General features: G+C 41.8%; 1 protein-coding gene across 4 annotated transcripts in view; it reads left to right on the top strand.

Annotated features, from left to right (window-relative positions):
- The first annotated feature begins 212 nt into the window (after positions 1-212).
- XPO4 (exportin 4) overlaps positions 213-19,181 on the top strand; it is a 105,804-nt gene continuing 86,835 nt past the window's right edge. For all 4 annotated transcript variants that reach the window (XM_082435091.1, XM_082435094.1, XM_082435096.1 and 1 more), the window contains exons 1-2: positions 213-400; positions 15,176-15,281. In XM_082435091.1, coding sequence (XP_082291217.1) covers positions 332-400; positions 15,176-15,281 — 175 coding nt within the window. In that variant the 5' untranslated portion in view covers positions 213-331. The remainder of the gene's footprint in view (positions 401-15,175; positions 15,282-19,181) is intronic.

A 19,181-nucleotide genomic window follows, 5' to 3' on the forward strand; every position in this document is an offset into this window, starting at 1 on the left:
GGGTCGCAGACACTTCTAGTCCCGCAGGCCGCCCTGCACCGGAAGGGACGCGGCCGCAGAGAACACGTTCGGGCCGGAGGCGCCCCCGGGGCGGGCGGCGGGCGGCCGAGGGGTTCGGGGGACCGAGGGCGGGCGGGGACCGGCCCAGGGCAGGTGAGCGCCCCACAGACCGCCCCAGCGCCCGCCCGCAGCCCTAACCCCGCGACCCCGCGTCGACGTCGGCGGCGGCGACGGTTCCGGCGGGAGCGCGCGAGCCCGGGGCGCCGCGCGATTGGCCGGCCGGGCGCCCGCTCCCAGAATGCAGCGCATGGCGCGTCATTGAAGAGAGACCATGATGGCGGCGGCGCTGGGGCCCCCAGAAGTGATCGCTCAGCTGGAGAACGCGGCCAAAGTTCTGATGGTGAGTGGCCGCGCCCCCGCGCCCGGCGTCCGCTGCCTCCGGCGGCCCTGCTGCGCTCGGCCTTGGCGCCCGCCGGGTTGGCGGCCGGCCGCGGCCTCCCGGGAGCCCGGGGCTGGAGGGGGCGGCTGGCGTGGCGCAGGACTCTCCCTCCGGCTGTGCGCCTGCCTCCGTGCCCCTGGCCGGACTGTCACTTCCCTGGGTGTCCGGCGCCCCCGCCGCGCCGCGGAGTGGGGAGCCGAAGGAAAGGGGCTTCTTGCGCCCCGGCCCTCCAGCGCGGGGTCGGGGAGAGGCGGGCGCGCGGTCGGGGGCTTGTACGCGCCGCTGGGGAGTGGGTGCTGGCCGAGGGCTGGCCCGGCCCGGGTGCTGTTAGCAGCGCTCGTTCCCCTCGTGCCTTCGGGTCCCCGACTGCTTTCTCCGGCCTGCAGCCACGGCTGGGCAACCGCAGTCGGCCGCACGTGGAAAGACCGGCGGGCTGGCGGGAGGGAGGGGACTCTTAGGGACCAAGGTCATGGGGGCAAAACTTTGTCTAGTACTGAGCTCCGTGCGGGTCGCGCGTTGGGAAGAGTTGGGTCTACGGTCCTCGTTGACTTCTTTCTTCCCCTTACAGTACAATGAACAGAGCAATTTAGTGAGTAGGTTATTTACCTACTCAAGGAGGAGGTGAGGCCGAGTCAGAGTATAGCCTTCCACGCAGGGCGTAGAAGTAAGGATAAACCATATTTAGTTACTCAGTAAACTGTATTTGCTGGCTCAGTTTTGTTTTTTGTAAATCATGACTTATGTGCTTGTAGATCTCTTTGGAAGTTAGAGGCTTATTTGATTCCTTGAATTGATACAGCCTTTCTAAGAATTGAATGTAGCCAGCTTTGTTACCTTTTTGCACTTTTTTCCCCTTTTGGTTCGGTGTTTGGGTTATGTGTTCAAGCATCACATTTTAAAATATTTGAACTAATTCTAGCATAGTTTGTAGTTCCTTTTCTCAAGTTTTGTTTTCACACACAACACCAGGTAGCTCATGAAATTTAGCTCATGAAACTGAGAAGCCTAATTAAAAGCAGGATTTACTTGCTGCATTATGAGCGAAGTTAGGTGAATCGTTTTGTCACAAAAACTGACTTAGAGAACGTTTTCAGACTCTTGCAAGTTAAGTCCAGAAAAAACTAGCTACTATTCCCCCTTAATACAAAGTTCTTAAAATCTCTGACTTACAGCGTTTCCTGCAATATCTGACCAATTTCTAGGAGCTAGAGGCCCCATTTTCATTAGACTTTGGAAAGAGTATGTGACCCCCAAAACACTGCTTTAGTTCTTAGGTCGATAAGGTAAAAATGTGCCCTTCATCATTGGCCTCAGTATTAATTAGTATTTGTGCTTGCTAGGACCTTCTCTCTTCCCCGGCAAAGCTAGTTTTATCACCTATAAGGGAGTAGCTGAGAAGAATCGGAATAAATACTGTTAATTGAGTGCACATTACCTGCCACATGCTATGCTTGATGCTTTACATACTTTGTTAATCCTTGTAGCGGCTTCACAAGGTTGAGAGAGAGCTTAAGGTGGCCCAGGTTACGTAATTACTAAGTGGCTGAATTAGGTCTAGAACTCGCATCTGTCTGGCTCTAATACTAGCTCTCTTTCTACTCTACCTTACCACCTCTCATATGTGTTGTATAGGTATCCATTTACGTACTTTTAAATCTTTCCAGAAGAGAAGAGTATTTTAAAAAATGTTATTAAAAATAGGAAATTCCTGGGAATTCCCTGGTGGTCTAGTGGTTAGGACTCCATGCTTCCACTGCAGGGGGCCTGAGTTTCATCCCTGGTCAGGGAACTAGGATCCCACAAGCCTCGAAGCACGGCTGGAAAAAAAAAAAAAAGGAAATTCCTTTTTGGAAGTGTCCACTTACTATTTAAAAATACGGAAGAGTAGCGCTTACTGCATGATTTCTCAGTATGAAAGCTGCATTCCATTTTATTGTAATTAATAATAATAGCTCACATTTTATTGAGTGTTTACCGTGTGTGAGGCACTATGCAAGCACTTTGCATATATTATCGTATTTAATCATCAGTAACTATGGAAGTTATTACTTTCATTTACATTTTATGGACTAAGGGACTGAAACATGTAGATGCTAAGTAATTTACCCAGATTTTCAAGGCAAGTAGTAGAGTGGGGACTCCAGCTCAGGTTTGTCTGTTTGTATTTTTTTTAAAGTAGCAATACCTGCATTTATTTTATTTTATTTATTTATTTATTTATTTATTTATGGCTATGTTGGGTCTTCGTTTCTGTGCAAGGGCTTTCTCCAGTTGTGGAGAGCGGGGGCCACTCTTCATCGCGGTGCGCGGGCCTCTCACTGTCGCGGCCTCTCTTGTTGCGGAGCACAGGCTCCAGACGCGCAGGCTCGGTAGTTGTGGCTCACGGGCCTAGTCGCTCCGCGGCATGTGGGATCTTCCCAGACCAGGGCTCGAACCCGTGTCCCCTGCATTGGCAGGCAGATTCTCAGCCACTGCGCCACCAGGGAAGCCCAGGTTTGTCTTTTATCAGCCTGTGGGTTAGTGGGACTAGAAAGCAGGTAGATGAATTAATTTGGGGATAGTTAAGATTGTCAAATCTCCTTCAATTACTTAGCATTAGAAGATTAAAAAAAAAAAAAGAACGAGTGATCGTAGCATTTATCGGTCTGTGGGTCGGATGGATATCCATCTGAGGAAATTTTTTTTTTTTTTGGCCGCGCCACGCGGCTTGTGAGATCCTAGTTGCCCAGCCAGGGATCAAACCCGTGCCCCCTGCAGTGGAAGCGTGGATTCCTAACCACTGGACCGCCAGGGAAGTCCTTGAGGAAATCTTGTTTGTAGAAAACTGCTGTGTATTTTAGCTGTTAATATGTTTTGGGATTCAAAGCAGTGATGTCTTTCACAATTATTTTTGCTTAATTTTTCCATTTGGTAGTCCATATATTTCTTTCATGAAAATCAGCTTGGAGTTTTAGTGTGTAAAACAGTCTCAGGAAATCTTTTAGTGCAGAGGTCTTAGGGAGTTCACGATGGGTATTAGAAGGAAATTGTAAGTAAATTTTTGGGTGCAGACATACATTTTTGGTAATAGGGTTTATAGCTTTTATCAGCCTCTCTCAGGAAATAGAGACCCTGAAAAAAAAATCTAGTTTAAGTGTTTTCCCTTCCATTTTACGGATGGGGAAACTGAGGTTCAAAGAGGTAGAAGTGACTTGCCAAAGGTAGGTCACAGAACAAATTTGTGATAAGAGCGATGCAGAACCCAGATCACCAGACTCCCATTTCAGAACTCCTTTGAAATTTACTTACTCAACCATGTTACTTCTCAAAGTCAACATATTCTAATGCTATAAATGTTCAATTTTATTGCTTGATGGGAAATTTCAAAATGTGTTTTTGGTTATTGCAGTTGCTTCACTGTGAACACCTATATTCTTTCCTCTTTAGGTTATTGGATAAGCTGCCAATAAAGGAGTATATTAGACCTTTAGAGTAAAAAAGATGTTTATGGGATTTATAGATATAGGTCTCAACATAAAGCCCGATTTCACCCCCTGCCCCAAAGTAGTAATAGGGAGTATTTTCTGTACATGTTTGTGAATACTGCTTAGTCTTCTGATTCAAGACAGTGAGGTTACTTGCTGGAAAATAAATTTGAAGGTGAACAAACTAGAATGAGGAAGGGCTTTTGTAAATTAGTAACAGTATGCACGTGACGCCATCTATTCTGAAAACAGTGTGCAAATGGAGCGTTGTTTAAATAGGTCTTGAAATTTTCTTTTCCAAAGAGATTCCAGTTGTTGGCTTCTGCTTAAGATACCTAACCATGCGTTTTTGAGAGGATATTAAATACATACAGAGTAAGTAAAGTGGACCACACTTCTGTGCTGACATTCTCAGCAGTGAGAGAGTATCTCTGACTGTAAGAACTTATAGCAGGTTACAGTTACAGACCTGAGAATTTGGTGTTGCTGATACATTTTATGTCATTTACAAATTATGACAGTAATACTGGAACATGTTATTTTAAAATACACCAGCAACACACAATGTACAGAATAAAAAGTGTTCCCTCCTTTCCCCACTCTCAGTCCCCTTTCCTAAGCAATCTGTATTAAGTTTGAATATACTGTGACCTTATTTCCTATGCTTTTACAATGTACATTATGTAGTGCTTTTTGTATAAATGATACACTGTAAATATTATCCTTGATTTAAAAAAATCTTATCAATGCCTTTCTGAATAGTAAGAGATTCAAGCTGTGCAGAAAGGTGTATGGGGAAAGTAAAGGCTCCCTAAGCTCCCATCTCCTCTCTTCAGAGGTCACTGTTCCTTGGGTATCCATCTTGAAGATCTCTGAGCATATAAGAGCACACATACATCCGTTTTTTAAAAAATTAATTAATTAATTTTTGGCTGCATTGGGTCCTCATTGCTGTGCGCGGGCTTTTCTCTAGTTGCGGCGAGCGGGGGCTACTCTTCCTTGCGGTGTGCGAGCTTCTCATTGTGGTGGCTTCCCTTGTTGTGGAGCACGGGCTGTAGGCGCGTGGGCTTCAGTAGTTGTGGCACATGGGCTCAATAGTTGTGGCTCGCGGGCTTTAGAGCGCAGGCTCAGTAATTGTGGTGCACGGGCTTAGTTGCTCTGTGGCATGTGGGATCTTCCTGGACCAGGGATCGAACCCGTGTCCCCTGCAGTGGCAGGCGGCTTCTTAACCACTGCATCACCAGGGAAGTCCCTAATGTATTTTTTACATAAATGAGATGGTGTGATCCATATCCTCCTGCACTTTGCTTTGTTCACTTCATTGTGGATGAATTTTAAAGAAGTTTATTTCCATTTTCTCCTTTATGTGAGTAGATATAAAATAAAGGATGTGTTAGGATTTTAGAGACACCATAATGGAGAAACCTAGTATTCTTTTGTTATTAATATTGCATTTGTTTGAACCATAAGTCCAAAGAGTGATTTATTTATTGTCTTAAATTTCCTTGGTTTTGCTCCCCTGGCTCCCTTGGATACGGGGCTGTCCGTAACGAGTGTGTGCAGTGATAATATAAAATAATGGAGCGCACATATGTTAATTGATACTTTATAGGAAAGTAGTTTCATATATGTGTTAATTGATACTTTATAGGAAAGTAATTTCATATATTTGTTTTAAAGCTGGAGTTGATTTTAATAAATCTAAATGCAACTTTAATGAGAGGTATTCATGATTGGTTTTCATGGCTTTTATTTTGGAATTTGGTTAACATTTTAAAAGCATCTGCAAAAATGTAGTGCTGTAGAAAAATTCTTACCATCTTGTTTGATTCACTTATTCTGCAGCATTTCTTCAGTACATGTGTGCTGGGCACGGTGCTATGTATGCTGAGGAGACAGGAGAAGCAGGCCTTGTTTTCACGGAGAACAAAAGTCTAATGGGGAAGAAAGGCAAAACTATTAGCAAGTATTAGGTGATGTTATAGTAGGAGCATATGCTGCTGCTCTGTGAGAGTCCACAGGAGGGACGTCTATCTGAGGCTGAGATGGGACCTAGAGAGGGCTTCTCAAAACCTAGGTGATCCTTAAGCTGAGACATGAAGGACAAATTGGAGTTCTCCAGTTGGATAGGGGTGTCCCAGGTAGAGGGATATATTTGTGTGAAGGCCTGAGAGAACCAAGTGCAGTGTGTTTGGGGAATAGTTGAGCATTTATTTAGTGTTTCCTGAGCCCCTTCTATGTGTAAGGTATAATGCTTTTTGTGTGTGTGTGTGCATGCGATCAATAGTGCATGTCATAAAATTAATAATTTTGCTTATAGCATTTACTTTTCGTATTGAAAAGATTCATTGTATCGTGTAAGCATTTTTATTTATTTCAACCTTGTCTTTTCATCTCTGCTGCGGCGCTAGATATTAGACTGGCACTAACAGTTCTTTTTCTCAAAAAACTAGGTAACGGGAAATTTTTATTTAAAATTCAGTTTAATTAAATTTGCATTTTGCCGTTGGATTTGTGTCAAACTCAGCTAACTGGAACATAGCCAGTGATCCAAAGAAGAAATGTGAAAGACATTTGAAATCATCCATAGATACCTAAAAGGCAGTTGATAAAATTTAACAGCATTTTATGATTAAAAATTCAATAAACTAGGAAATGATAAATATATGATAAAAAATAATTATTTGAAACCACCAGTAAATGGAGATAGTCTTAAGACTAAAATAGGGAGTTCTAATAAAACTATTATTCAACACTTTCTGAGGGGGAGGGCCTAGCTGGTACAGAAAGATAAGAAAAAGGAATAAGGAACTTCCCTGGTGGTCCAGTGGCTAAGACTCCGTGCTCCCAATGCAGGGGCCCGGGGTTCCATCCCTCGTCAGGGAACTAGATCCCACATTCTGCAACTAAGAGTTCACATGCCGTAACCAAAGATCCTGCATGCCGCAACGAAGACCCAGTGCAGCCAAATAAGTAAATATTGGAAAGAAAAGTAAAAAGATCGTAATTTGCAGGTGATATTCAGAAAGAAGAAATCCAAGGAAATTAACTAAACAACTATTACTAGAACCAATAGTTGTTTGGTAAGGTGGCCAGATGTAAGGCAAATAAACCAATTGTAAGATTTCCTTTATACCAACAATGGTCAGCCTAAAAATGGAAAAAAAATCTCATTCTGTTAAGAATAAAAACTGGAGGAATAAACTATAGGACATTATTTAATAAGAAATATACAACATTTTTGTGACAAAAACTAGACAGCTTATTTGAAGAATGTAAAAGAAGATCTGAATTAAATGAAGGTTGTGTTCCTCAGTCCGAAGAGTTAATCTGGTTAAGGTGGCAGTTCCTTCCTCATTAATCTATATACTGAATGTAATATCAGTCAAAATCCCTCTTCCCTCCTCACCCTTTTTTGAGGTGGGAGAAAAGCTTGACTGGTTAATTAGAAAATACATATTATCTGGAAGAATATTGCATGACAGTAACAAAAGACGTTAAGAAAAAGAAGAAAGGAGGGTTTGGGGGAGTTTGTACCAGTTATTGAAATGTATTCAGAAGCTACAGTAATTGCAGGGTTGTGGTGCTGGAGTGGAAAAAGAATGGGAAGTTGGAATAGAATAGTGCAGAAACAGACCTGTGATTGAGACGGTATTTCAGGCTGTGAATGTACGGAGATGGACAGCGTTCGTGGACGTGTAGCAGGCTGCAAGTTTGGGAGATGGTCTGGAGGTGTGTTACCGGAGCCTTGAAAGTCTGCATGCCCTTTGACCCAGCTGTTCCACTCCTGCCCATTCATTCAGCCTCCCGAAATACTTGCACATATGGGAAAAGCACTTACTGTAGTGTCTATATACCTTGCTTTAGCAAAGAACTGAAACAGTGTGAATGTCTAGTTGGAAGAAATTGTGGTAAATAAACCGTGGTATTCTGTATAGTGGAATATTATGGAACTTTCAAGAAATGTGGGTCTAATATGTGATAGTTTTTTTTGTTTGTTTTTTAATTTTTTGGCTGTGCCGCATGGCATGCGGGGTCTTAGTTCCCTGACCAGGGATCAGACCCGTGCCCCCTGCAGTGGAAGTGTGGAGTCTTAACCACTGGACCTCCAGGGAAGTCCCAAATTCAAGTTTTGCTTTTTGGAACTTTCTGGAATTTTTTCCCCAAATATTTTCCATCTGTAGTTGGTTGAATCCGCAGATGTGGAACCTGTGGATTCAGAGGGAAGATGATAATTATTTACAAGTGTAAATTGTAGTACATTTACAGCTCATGATTCTTGCAGAACATTTTTTCTAAAAAGATTTAAGTCTTCATATAAATCAGTTTCATGTGAGTTTGAATTTAATTTTAGGTGTAAATTTATCAATATTTTAATGTTCCTGTGACACTCCTTGTTACTTGCAGAGGTTATACAAGAAACCACAAGTAGCTTAATGATTCGTATGTAATTAAAAACGCCCATTTATGTATCCTGCGGTTGTATCTTCAATTGTAGGAAAAAAGTAAAATTGTCTTCCTCATTAATAAATGGTTCATCCAGAGTTTTATGTTAAAATAGCATTCTTTTCCATTGAATGTGACAATCTCTGAATTTAATTTCTATTTCTAAACCTGCAGATGTTTGCTTTGCTGTAGCAGTTTGAAAATCAGAGATTCTTTTTTAAAAATATTTGTTTATTATTTGGTTGCACTGGGTCTTAGTTGCGGCAGGCGGGCTCCTTAGTTGCAGCTCGCCAGCTCCTTAGTTGTGGCATGTGAACTCTTAGTTGCGGCATGTGGGATCTAGTTCCCTGACTAGGGATCGAACCCGGGCCCCCTGCATTGGGAGCACAGAGTCTTAACCACTGCGCCACCAGGGAAGTCTCCAGAGAGAAGAATCAAACTTTTTGAAAAATTCTAATAACTCCCTGAAACGCTTTATTGTGGTGTCCACGTGTACATTTTTGTTTTGTAGTTTACTGAGAAAGTTTACCGAGTTCCTGTCACAGTGCTCAGGCTGGAGAGTTAATGTTTGTGCAGGTGCTTCAGGCACGGGCTCTGGGGATGGACAGGCAAGCTGACCTCGCCGTGGGTCCAGGTGCTGCTGCCTGTTTGGGCCCAGCTCCCACCCTAGCCACCTTGACCCGCTGCCCCAGGCTGCCTCGAGGCACGCGCACGTGTGCCTGGCCACCAGCCTGTCCTCACTACTCCCATGCACGCTCCATTGTCCCATTGGGCTTCGCTTACACAACACAGGTTCAGAGATAAAATGATTAAGAATTTCAGGATGGCGAGCGCAGAGTATCGCATTAAGCATGGGGCCCTGTGGAGAGCTGGGCCCCGTGCTACTGCCCCGGTCACACACTGAGGAAGCTGGCCTTGGGCTGCGCAGACTGGGCATCAGTCCACACGCTGGGTCTGCTCCCTCCTTCCTGAACCTTACACGCATGGATTCCCTTGGCTTAGAACACCCTCCTCCCTCTTTTGCCTAGTTGACATTTAATTTTTCAACTCTTAGTGTAGGTGTTTACTTTGACAAAAAAAGTCTGACCACTCTGAACTAGATTAAATTCTCTTCCCATGGCACCATTTGCTTTAGTAACATTGATGGCATCCACGGTTTTATGCTGCTTATTTGATTATATGATTGACTCCTCTGCTGGATTGTAAGCTCCTTGGGAACACGGATTCTGTTTGTTTTTGTTTATCAGTGACTCACTGTTGTGTCTGAAGCATCTAGCACATTGCCTGGCACATAGTGGACATTTGATCGTAATTTGTGGATGGAAATATGCTGTAAGGGAAGGGTTCCAGAGACAGATTACCCAGGTTTGAACTGAAGTTTTATTACTGCTTTCTCTTTGTGAGGCTTTGGATAAGTTTTTATCTTTCCAGCTTCTTCCTTTTTTTTTTTTTAATTTATTTTATTTATTTATTTTTGGCTGCATTGGGTCTTTGCTGCTGTGCGCGGGCTTTCTCTAGTTGCGGCGAGCGGGGGCTACTCTTCGTTGCGGTGCGCGGACTTCTCATTGCGGTGGCTTCTCTTGTTGCGGAGCACGGGCTCTAGGCGCGTGGGCTCAGTGGTTGTGGCTCACGGGCTCTAGAGCACAGGCTCAGTAGTTGTGGTGCACGGGCTTAGTTGCTCTGCAGCATGTGGGATCTTCCTGGAGCAGGGATGGAACCTGTGACCCCTGCATTGGCAGGTGGATTCTCAACCACTGCGCCACCAGGAAAGCCCATATTTCCAGCTTCTGAGGACCCTTCTCCCATCTCTTTTTTTCTGCATCAGCCACACCAGTTCTTTCTCCACCCTTCCCTCTCTTGTCCTTGGTCCTGTCACAGAACCTTTCATACACTGTTCCCTCTGCCTAAAACGCTCTTCCTCACCCTCACCTGGTCCTTCAGGTCTCCGCATAGTCACTTTCTCAGGAAAGCCTGCCTTAGCTTCTCAGAAAGGTGAGACTCACCTGTCCTATACTTAGATAACACCTGCCCCACTGGAATTTTACATTTATTTGTGTGGTTAATTAATGAATGTTGGTCTCCCTAGCTAGATGCTAATGTGTTAGTTTAGGGACCTTGTTTGCACATAATAGTTGCTTGGTAATAGTTGTTGAATGAAAGAAATGAATAAAGGGGGAAGGGAGATGAGCCTAGGGAAATAGGCAGGGGCTGGGCTATCTAAGGTCTTATCTGCACGATAATTAGCTTGGACTCACCCTGTAGTGTGACATGTCGGTTCTGTGGTTTCACTCTGACAGCAGAGTGAAAATCTGATCTGAGGGAAGCAAGATGTGAGGTGGAAGACCAGTTAGGAGGCTGTTAAGTTGTTCTGCAAAGAGATGATGAGACTCTGAACAAAGCCAGGGTGGAAGGGAATGTATTAATATTCTTAAAATTTTTTTTACTGCTAAGGTGACTCTTATGGTAAAAGAGAGTGAATATATATTTGGGGGGAGCTAGGGAGTACCCCAAAACAGCTTGTATAAGCTAAAATTTCTCAATTTTTATCTTAAAAAGTTAATAGAGGGACTTCCCTGGTGGTCCAGCGGTTAAGACACCACGCTCCCAATGCAGGGGGCCCGGGTTCAATCCATAGTCAGAGAACTGGATCCCACGTGCTGCAACTAAAGATCCCGTGTGCTGCAACTAAGACCTGGCACAGCCAAATAAATAAAATAAATATTTAAAAAAAGGTTAATAGAAATTTTATTCTAGTCCATAATATATCTATGTTTTAATATAAAATTATTTGACCCCAATCTTGCTGGTCTATCTATATTTTGTGGATTTGTGGCAGGGATTAGAGAACTAACTAGAAAACAACAGTAGCATGATAGTGACCTAATCAGATAAGATGTTAGAAAAATCACCCTATCGCTAGACTAGGCAGCACACGTGGAGCAGTGTTGACATTTAGGAATTGAGCAGCAGTAGAACATAGAGGGTCTGGAGCCAGACTGTTTGGATTCCTCTTGACTCCACCCCGTGACTAGCTGTGTGACATTTGGCAAGTCACTTAACCTCTATCTATGCGTCTGTTTCTTCATCTCTAAACTAGGAAAATAATTATTTCCAGAGAGTTAATGTGTAGATTAAATGATTCCCTTTACATTAAAAGGAAAGTGTTTAGAATAGTGCCTCATACATAGTAAGTGCTCTATAAGTGATAGCAGTTATTTTGTACATTAATCTATCACATAGCATCGCATCAAATCACATGAATCTAGGTAACCTTATAGTAAGCACTCTGTAAATATTTGTTGAATTAATTAAATTTCTTCAAGAGTAGTGTCTTCTATATCTGCACTCTCCAGTGTGGTGGCCAGTAGCCACATGTGGGTGTTGAGCTCTTGAAACGTGCCTTGTGCAGAGGAGGAACTGAATTTTTTACTTTAATTAATTTACATAGTCAGTGGGGGTAGGGGCTGCCATATTGGGCGGCACGAGTCTGGAGTGTGACTGTATCTCTTTGCGTTCATCTTCAGCTCTGTAAATACTGAGTCCAGGTTTCAAATACTCCTCATGGGTCCTGTCTCTACTCCTGGACATTCTCACCCTCAAAATGTAGTACTGATTCTAGACATCAGATGAATCTTTAATACATTTTCACTTATTATTCTGATTATTTTTCCTGCTTTAGAATCATCAAAACAAAACTTTTGAAAACATTGATGGCATTTAATATTTTATTTATTTATGTATGTATGTACGTATGTATGTCTGCGTTGGGTCTTCGTTGCTGCGCGCGGGCTTTCTCTAGTTGCAGCGAGCGGGGGCTACTCTTTGTTGTGGTGCGCAGGCTTCTCATTGCAGTGCCTTCTCTTGTTGGAGAGCACGGGCTCTAGGTGCGTGGGCTTCAGTAGTTGTGGCACGTGGGCTCAGTAGTTGTGGCTTGCGGGCTCTAGAGCGCAGGCTCAGTAGTTGTGGTGCACGGGCTCAGTTGCTCCGTGGCATGTGGGATCTTCCCGGACCAGGGCTCGAACCCGTGTCCCCTGCATTGGTAGGCAGATTCTTAACCACTGCGCCACCAGGGAAGTCCCAATGGCATATAATATTGATGAACAGAAGATGACCATATTTTTTGCTTCTTAATTGTGAGTCATTTTTATTTTTAGATTTATAGACACCAGTTAGAGTGAGCGAGACAGTTACTTTTTAAATTATCTTTGTATACACACCTGCGTTTAGCATTTATCCTTTAATGAACTGTATCAAGCCAACTTTTTACACAGATATTGTAAGAGAGTAAAAAATACTGTCATATCCTTTTAGCAAAACAAGTTGGTTCCGGTTCTTGTCACAGAATACTGGGTAATAAAGTAATTCTAGCGTAATGACCGACTGGATGAGAATACCATGTTTCCTTTTCGTCCTTGGAAGTCTGTTGTTCGTTCACTGACTCTTGAGTTTGAGACAGTTCACCGAGGGCGGGGTTTCTCAGCTCGGGCGCTGCTGGCGTTCTGGGCTGGGTTGTGCGCTGTAGGACGTTCAGCGGCATCCCTGCCCCTTGTGCACTAGTGGTCAATAGCACTCCCCAGTGTGGCAACCAGAAATGTCCCCAGATATTGCTAGATGTCCCTTGTGGGACACAGTTGCCTCAGTTGAGAACCACTGATCTAGAATATCATCATCTCAAGACTCAAGTTCTGAGGTTACACTTACGTGATTAGTTTTATCATCATTGATGGAGTTTGTCTGTTAAAACTTTCTGCAGTGACAGGAATGTTCTGAACCTGTGTTGTCCAGTGTGGTAGCCACCAGCCACGAGTGCTGTTAAGCACTTGAAATGTGGCTAGTACAGCCAAGGAACTGAATTTTTTTTTTAATTTAATTTAATTTTAACAAATGTGGCTGGTGGCTGCTGTTTTAGACAGTGCAGGTTTAGTGTGCTGCTGTATGTCTTTTTGCATTCAGCTTCTGACTTAACTCTTAATTGTGAAATGCCTTTCCTCATCAATTTTTTTCTCTTTGTCATTATGGGTAGAAGATGAAAAATTCTCAATTCTCAACACTCTTCAATGAAACCTTAAAAAAAAAAAAAGAAGACTACAAAGATGGTGTTCCCAGATTTCATTTATACCTTGTTGAAAGATCATGTTATAATCTGAGCAATGTAGTAAAAAAGTTGAGGATAGTGTAATAGTGCTGATTTATTTTTGTTTTGTTACTGTATTACTTTTCTAGGTGATTTTATCATTTCTTATTTTTTTAATAAATTTATTTATTTTATTTATTTTTGGCTGCGTTGGGTCTTCGTTGCTGCGTGCAGGCTTTCTCTAGTTGCGGCGAGCAGGGGCTACTCTTTGTTGTAGTGCCCGGGCTTCTCACTGCGGTGACTTCTCTTGTTGCGGAGCACAGGCTCTAGGCACGCGGGCTTCAGTGGTTGTGACACATGGGCTTAGTTGCTCCGCGGCATGTGGGATCTTTCCAGACCAGGGATCGAACCCGTGTCCCCTGCATTGGCAGGCGGACACTTAACCACTGCACCACCAGGGAAGCCCCCATACTCAGTATTTTTGTAGATTATATTCCATTATAGGTTATTACAAGATAATGGCTGTAATTCCCTGTGCTGTACAGTGTATCCTTGTTATCTATTTAATGTAGTTCTTTAACGGAAATATTTTCATTTTTATCTAGAGAGCTGTAGAGGGTGCTATATCATTAGGAATAGTAGTCTGAACTGGCTTTAGCTAATTATAAGAATTCCTTTAGGCAAGAGAGTCAAAGTTAATTTTTCTTGGATTTACTTCTTTTTTTTCTTTTTTACTATTTTAACTGAAAGTAGAGTAACTAATGTTGCGTAATTGATATAGTTTATAATGAATATTAATCTAATGTACCTGGTTATGTTTTTCATCTTCCAGAGTCTTTGAATACAGTTGAAATGATGATTTCCCCACTTTATATTGGTTACAATAACAAAGGTTTATTTTCCTGCCACCTACCCTCACCCTTCCCTCCCCTTCCAAATTGAGAAATCTGATATTTTGATCTGTATGCTGTATAAGCAGTCTCTTCTCCTTCTCTTCAGATGGGTCTCAGTAAGGTCAAAGATAACCTTTGAATGTATATTTTAGGAGTGTATATTTTAGGTAGAGCTGGTTCAGAAGAGTATTATCTTTGGAAGAAAGACTGTTAGAACAAAATGGAATTTAAAAACCTGAGCAGACTTTCAGAAGCTGTTTTTGTTGAGAGAGAAGTCTGGCTTTTCTGACTGATTAATTTATTATTCAGAAAGGAGTTTTGTAAACTCCAAACTTTGCTGTTCCTAATTTTTCTGGTTTAATAGTGATTTTAGAAAACTTGAGGTAGAATTATCTGATAATATTTCTATCTTAAAGGATTGTTTTTAGAAATCAATTTTTAGTAACTTTGGATTCAATTTCACCAGGGCTGAAGAACAGAAATTATTTGAACTTGGTCAATTTAGATGGAGTGGTATATTTCGGAATAAAAGGCAATGAGTAGGCTATGTTTTTTTTAAAAAATTACAAAAAAATGTTAAATAAATAAATATCTATCTTTCTTAAATGTAGGCAACTTGAAAGGATTCTGATCCAAACCTTGCTAGGAATTTCTTTCTTTTCCCTGAAACTGTATTTTAAATATTTATTATGAAGTTTAATACTATAGTTCCTTAAGAAAAATTAAGCAAGAATTTGTACTCCCGTTGTCCCCTGAAAGTGAAAATATTTCTCTTGTTGTGGGTAAAAGGATTGCTGTTGTTCAAGCTTCCTTATTAAACAAGTGTGCTCTGTGTTTGTGTTTGTTTTTAAATCTCAAGGCACCACCTTCCATGGTTAACACTGAGCAGCGCCAGCATGCTGAGCATATATTCTTGTCATTTAGGAAATCAAAATCACCATTTGCCGTTTGCAAGCATATTTTGGGTAAGTGTTTACTTTAAAAATACCTAGTTTTTCTATCTTGAACTTTAGATATTTTAAATTCCTTTAAAAATAAGTAGGTTTGTACAGTTATAATTTTCCATTAATAATCATTCCACTGAAGTGGCTTTAAAGATATTCCATAAAGCCAGAGAAAAAACTCTGATTTTGCTTTGGATTTTTCTTCCCTAAATAAAACATTCAATAAGTTGTTTTATTATTGACTCTAATATCAAGGCTGTTAATGGTGGGAGGAAAATCTAATGTTTTTTCTGTTGTTTTCAAGTATGGTATCACTTATAGGAAATGTACTATAACGTATCCCAGTGTTTTAAAATTAAGATTAGTTTTTGGGGTTTCTACAGTTTCTTTTAGTTGTTTTTTCATCGTTTTTTAAAAACCATATAGTTTGTACTCAGCTCGCTTAGCGAATATTGGTCAGTTCTGTGTAGGATCTTCATTGTATGTCCTAAAATGAAGCATTGATTTTTATTCTTGTAAAAAATGTTTTGTGAGTACCTTATATCTGACATATGTATGGAAGTGATCTCTTTCCTTTAAAAATTATCACAGAAGTCATAACTTATTCAGAGATGGCATTTTCTCTGCCTCTTAGGTATTTTTCAATAATAGTTAAGAGAGATTTCATTGGTTATTGTTATTTTATAATCTGATAATTGTTGGCTGTTTTTCTTAATTGGAGCCACTTTTTTTGTAACCCATATTGAAGGCTCTGAAAGGAAGGCTGTTTGAGTTGTCCGTGACCACAGAAGTGGTTAGTTGAGTGTTAGGAACTAAACTGTCTGACCTTGTATCCTTGTGCTTTTGGGAAGACTGATCCGTAGCCACCAGCACTCTGGTGTCTGGATGGAAACAGCCTGCTATTCCAGCTCTGTGTGCAGAGTGCTTTCCAGCTCAGGGCTGGGGCGAGGGCTGTGGGGCCCAGTGGGCAGGGCCGGGCGCCGGGGCGCCTGCGGCCTGGAAGCAGCTTGAGGAAGTCACTTCACCTCTCAGGCCCTTTCTTCATCTGTGAAATGGGCATAATGATGTCGTTTGCCTTAAACGGACTTGACTGTCTTAAGTCGTAGTGAGGTGCAGATGTAGTAACATATGAAAGCACTTTGTGAACAGTCATGTAAATGTCATTGCCCCGTTACTTCATTTCAGATGGCCTTTGAAAAATGCTCTGTCCTCTGTCTGCTCGGAGCTAGCATCGGAGGTCAAGGCGGCCTTATCTCCTTCAGGAGTCAGATCTTACGTTAGAGAAGCAGTTTAATAACCACCTTTAATTCTAAATGAGGCGGGCTTTTTTGTTTTTTGGTTTTTTTTTGAGTAGTCTGTTTTTATACTTGGTTGAATTTGCTTCTGGCACTAAGAAAATTTGTTATCTTGTGGAGAATAACTCAGTGTTAAATTAAAAGAAGCAAAACTAAACATCATTAAGAATTTAAGGGAGCTTTACTTCATCCTTACTGCCTTGAAATTGTTCAGCATTAATAGATGTAGAAAACCTCAGATGATCTGAGTCTGGCTTTTGTGGCTGTGCCTTCACTGCATAAACAGGGTCCCAGCGGTGTTTCATCTGACTTCCGACTGACTGTGACTCAGTTGTCCTTCTGTGCTAGCTGGAAATACCCGATCTAAGTGATAAGTATGTTATTAGAGTGTATTTGTTTATACCACTCTTTCCTTTTTAGAGTATGTATATTTTATGAAGAACTATTGCTTTGTTATGATGTGAGCTTGTTTTAGAATACTTTTGTTTTCCTGATAAAAATTTCTAAAGAATAGTATTGCTAGTTCCAGCCGCACTATTGGAAGCAGTTTGGGTTTTGAGACATTAACTGTTTAAAAGGTTGGGTGCATGTGTTATAAGCATAATCATTAATGTACTGCAAAGCCTTGTGTTACATTAATGTTTACATCTAAACTTCACAGAAAATCTTAACTCCGTACTCAGTTGCCACCAGCCCAGAAAGGTTAATTCCTCTAAGAAGACTTCTCATGCACGTGGCAGTCGATCGCAATCCAGAATTTTCACATTCTTATTTCGGGATTATAAGTCATTTTTATAGAATGTCTGGGTGATAGATTCTAATGAAGGGGAGACTTTCTCTTGGATGCTTCCCTTTTCTGGCCTCTTAAAATTCTTCCTTCCCACTTCTAACTTAAGTTTTATTATGTTTCTCATTTTATCTCATTTCGTTCTCGTCTTATTCTTTTGTTTTCACTGTAGTTTTAATTTCTTTGCTCTTTTCTGTGTGTGCACGTGTGTGTGTGTTTGTGTGCGTGTGCATGTTGCATGGTTGTGCGTTTTGTTAGAAGAGCACTTTCAGACTTCTTGGCCTCAGAAGTCTTTGGCACTTAGGAATTTACTAGTTTTGTAGGGGTCAGATGTTCCTTCAAAAAACCTGTGAGTTCTGCTCTTGTTAAAGAAATACCCCCAGACTTTGAGGGGTCGGTCCAGCACTTCTGGAGCTAACTTGGCAGCTTTCTTTTGCCCTTTTCTCAGGGAGAAAAGGATTTCCTTCGTTTCTTATCTCAGAGGTAGCCGAGACAAGCAGAACGAGCCTGAGACGTATTACTGTTGGTGTGCGTGTGTGTCGCTGTGCAGCTTACGTTGCCTCTGCTTTGGACAGGAACCCCGAGGCCAGAGAGGGGAGTGTAGTCGCTGGACGCCAGAACGCAGCGCTTTTCCTCTTGGCCCTTAACTTCACTCTCGCTTTAGTCTCCCTGGCTCTAGTTTCAGATGGCCGACAAGATACATGTGAATTTTATTTACGTAATTATTATTAAAGAGTTACTGTGGTAGGAAGTGAAAGCTTCCTGCTAAAGTGGCTTAAACTAATTTGTCATCTAAACAGTGTCCTAGTCAGTGGGAAATCATCCCTAAGGGTATTAGAAATTCTAGTTGAACTGTGAGTTCTGCACACGGAGCTGGCAATTTTGAGCATCTTTCCAGCACAGAGCAAGAAGAAAGCTCCTGTGTGTGTCACGTCCTCATCTTCTGCTGGCAGGCTTCCAGAGCTCCGGCGAGCATCTTCTGCACATTTCTGTTATGTTCAAGTGCAGTTTATGAAGGCCAATGGCAGTTTCTATGAGAAAGTATAATTTATTCGGTTAGGAAAACTTTTAAATTTGGAATCTGGCTTTCTTTTTTTCAGCTTCCTCCATTCTTAGAGACAGTTTCTTATAGGAATAGTAATTTAGAGATCTTCATTTGATACAAAACAGAGAAATCTAAGGAAGAGAGTTATCTTGAAAACTTCTGAATGTGATTTACTTTCTGTAATTGTCCCCCTACTGACCCTTGCAGGAAAGGGGAGGGGGCAGAAAAAAGCTAGGCTGTAAGCGCAGGGAGTTAGACAGGAGCATGTTTCATTGCTCACGAGAAGCAGGAGTGTGTGCCGGGCCTTGTCTTGTTGGCACCTGCATTTAGGGCAAGGCGCGTGTCCCCAGAGGACATCAGCCAGCCACGTGGGCTGCAGTTTCCTCTCACAGTCTCTTGGTGCATCAGTTTCTTCAACAGTCAGATGCAGGGATCGGATTAGATGATCTTCGGAGTTCTATTTCTAAAATTCTGTGAGTCCCTACAATTCTGCTTCCTTGTTAAAATCCATGGTTAAGAATTTCAGGTCCTTAGAATGTTTACTGTTTCAGTAGAAAGTGCAGATAGGCAAACAACCATCATTTTCTTTCAAGAAGAGGTTTATAATAAGAGATGATTTGAATTACCTTTATTAGGCAGTACCATATTTCTCCTTAGTGAGCAAAATAGATAGAACTGGTTTCTGTTTCAAGTCCTCTTTGAATAAAACACTTTTTTTTTTCTCCTGGAACTTTAAACACATCTTTTTATAATAGGTTTACATTTTTGGAAGCTGTTGCTTTATTTATTCATTA

The sequence above is a fragment of the Balaenoptera physalus genome (assembly GCF_965194825.1).
Source record: "Balaenoptera physalus genome assembly, chromosome: 18".
In the NCBI taxonomy this organism is placed as follows: domain Eukaryota; kingdom Metazoa; phylum Chordata; class Mammalia; order Artiodactyla; family Balaenopteridae; genus Balaenoptera; species Balaenoptera physalus.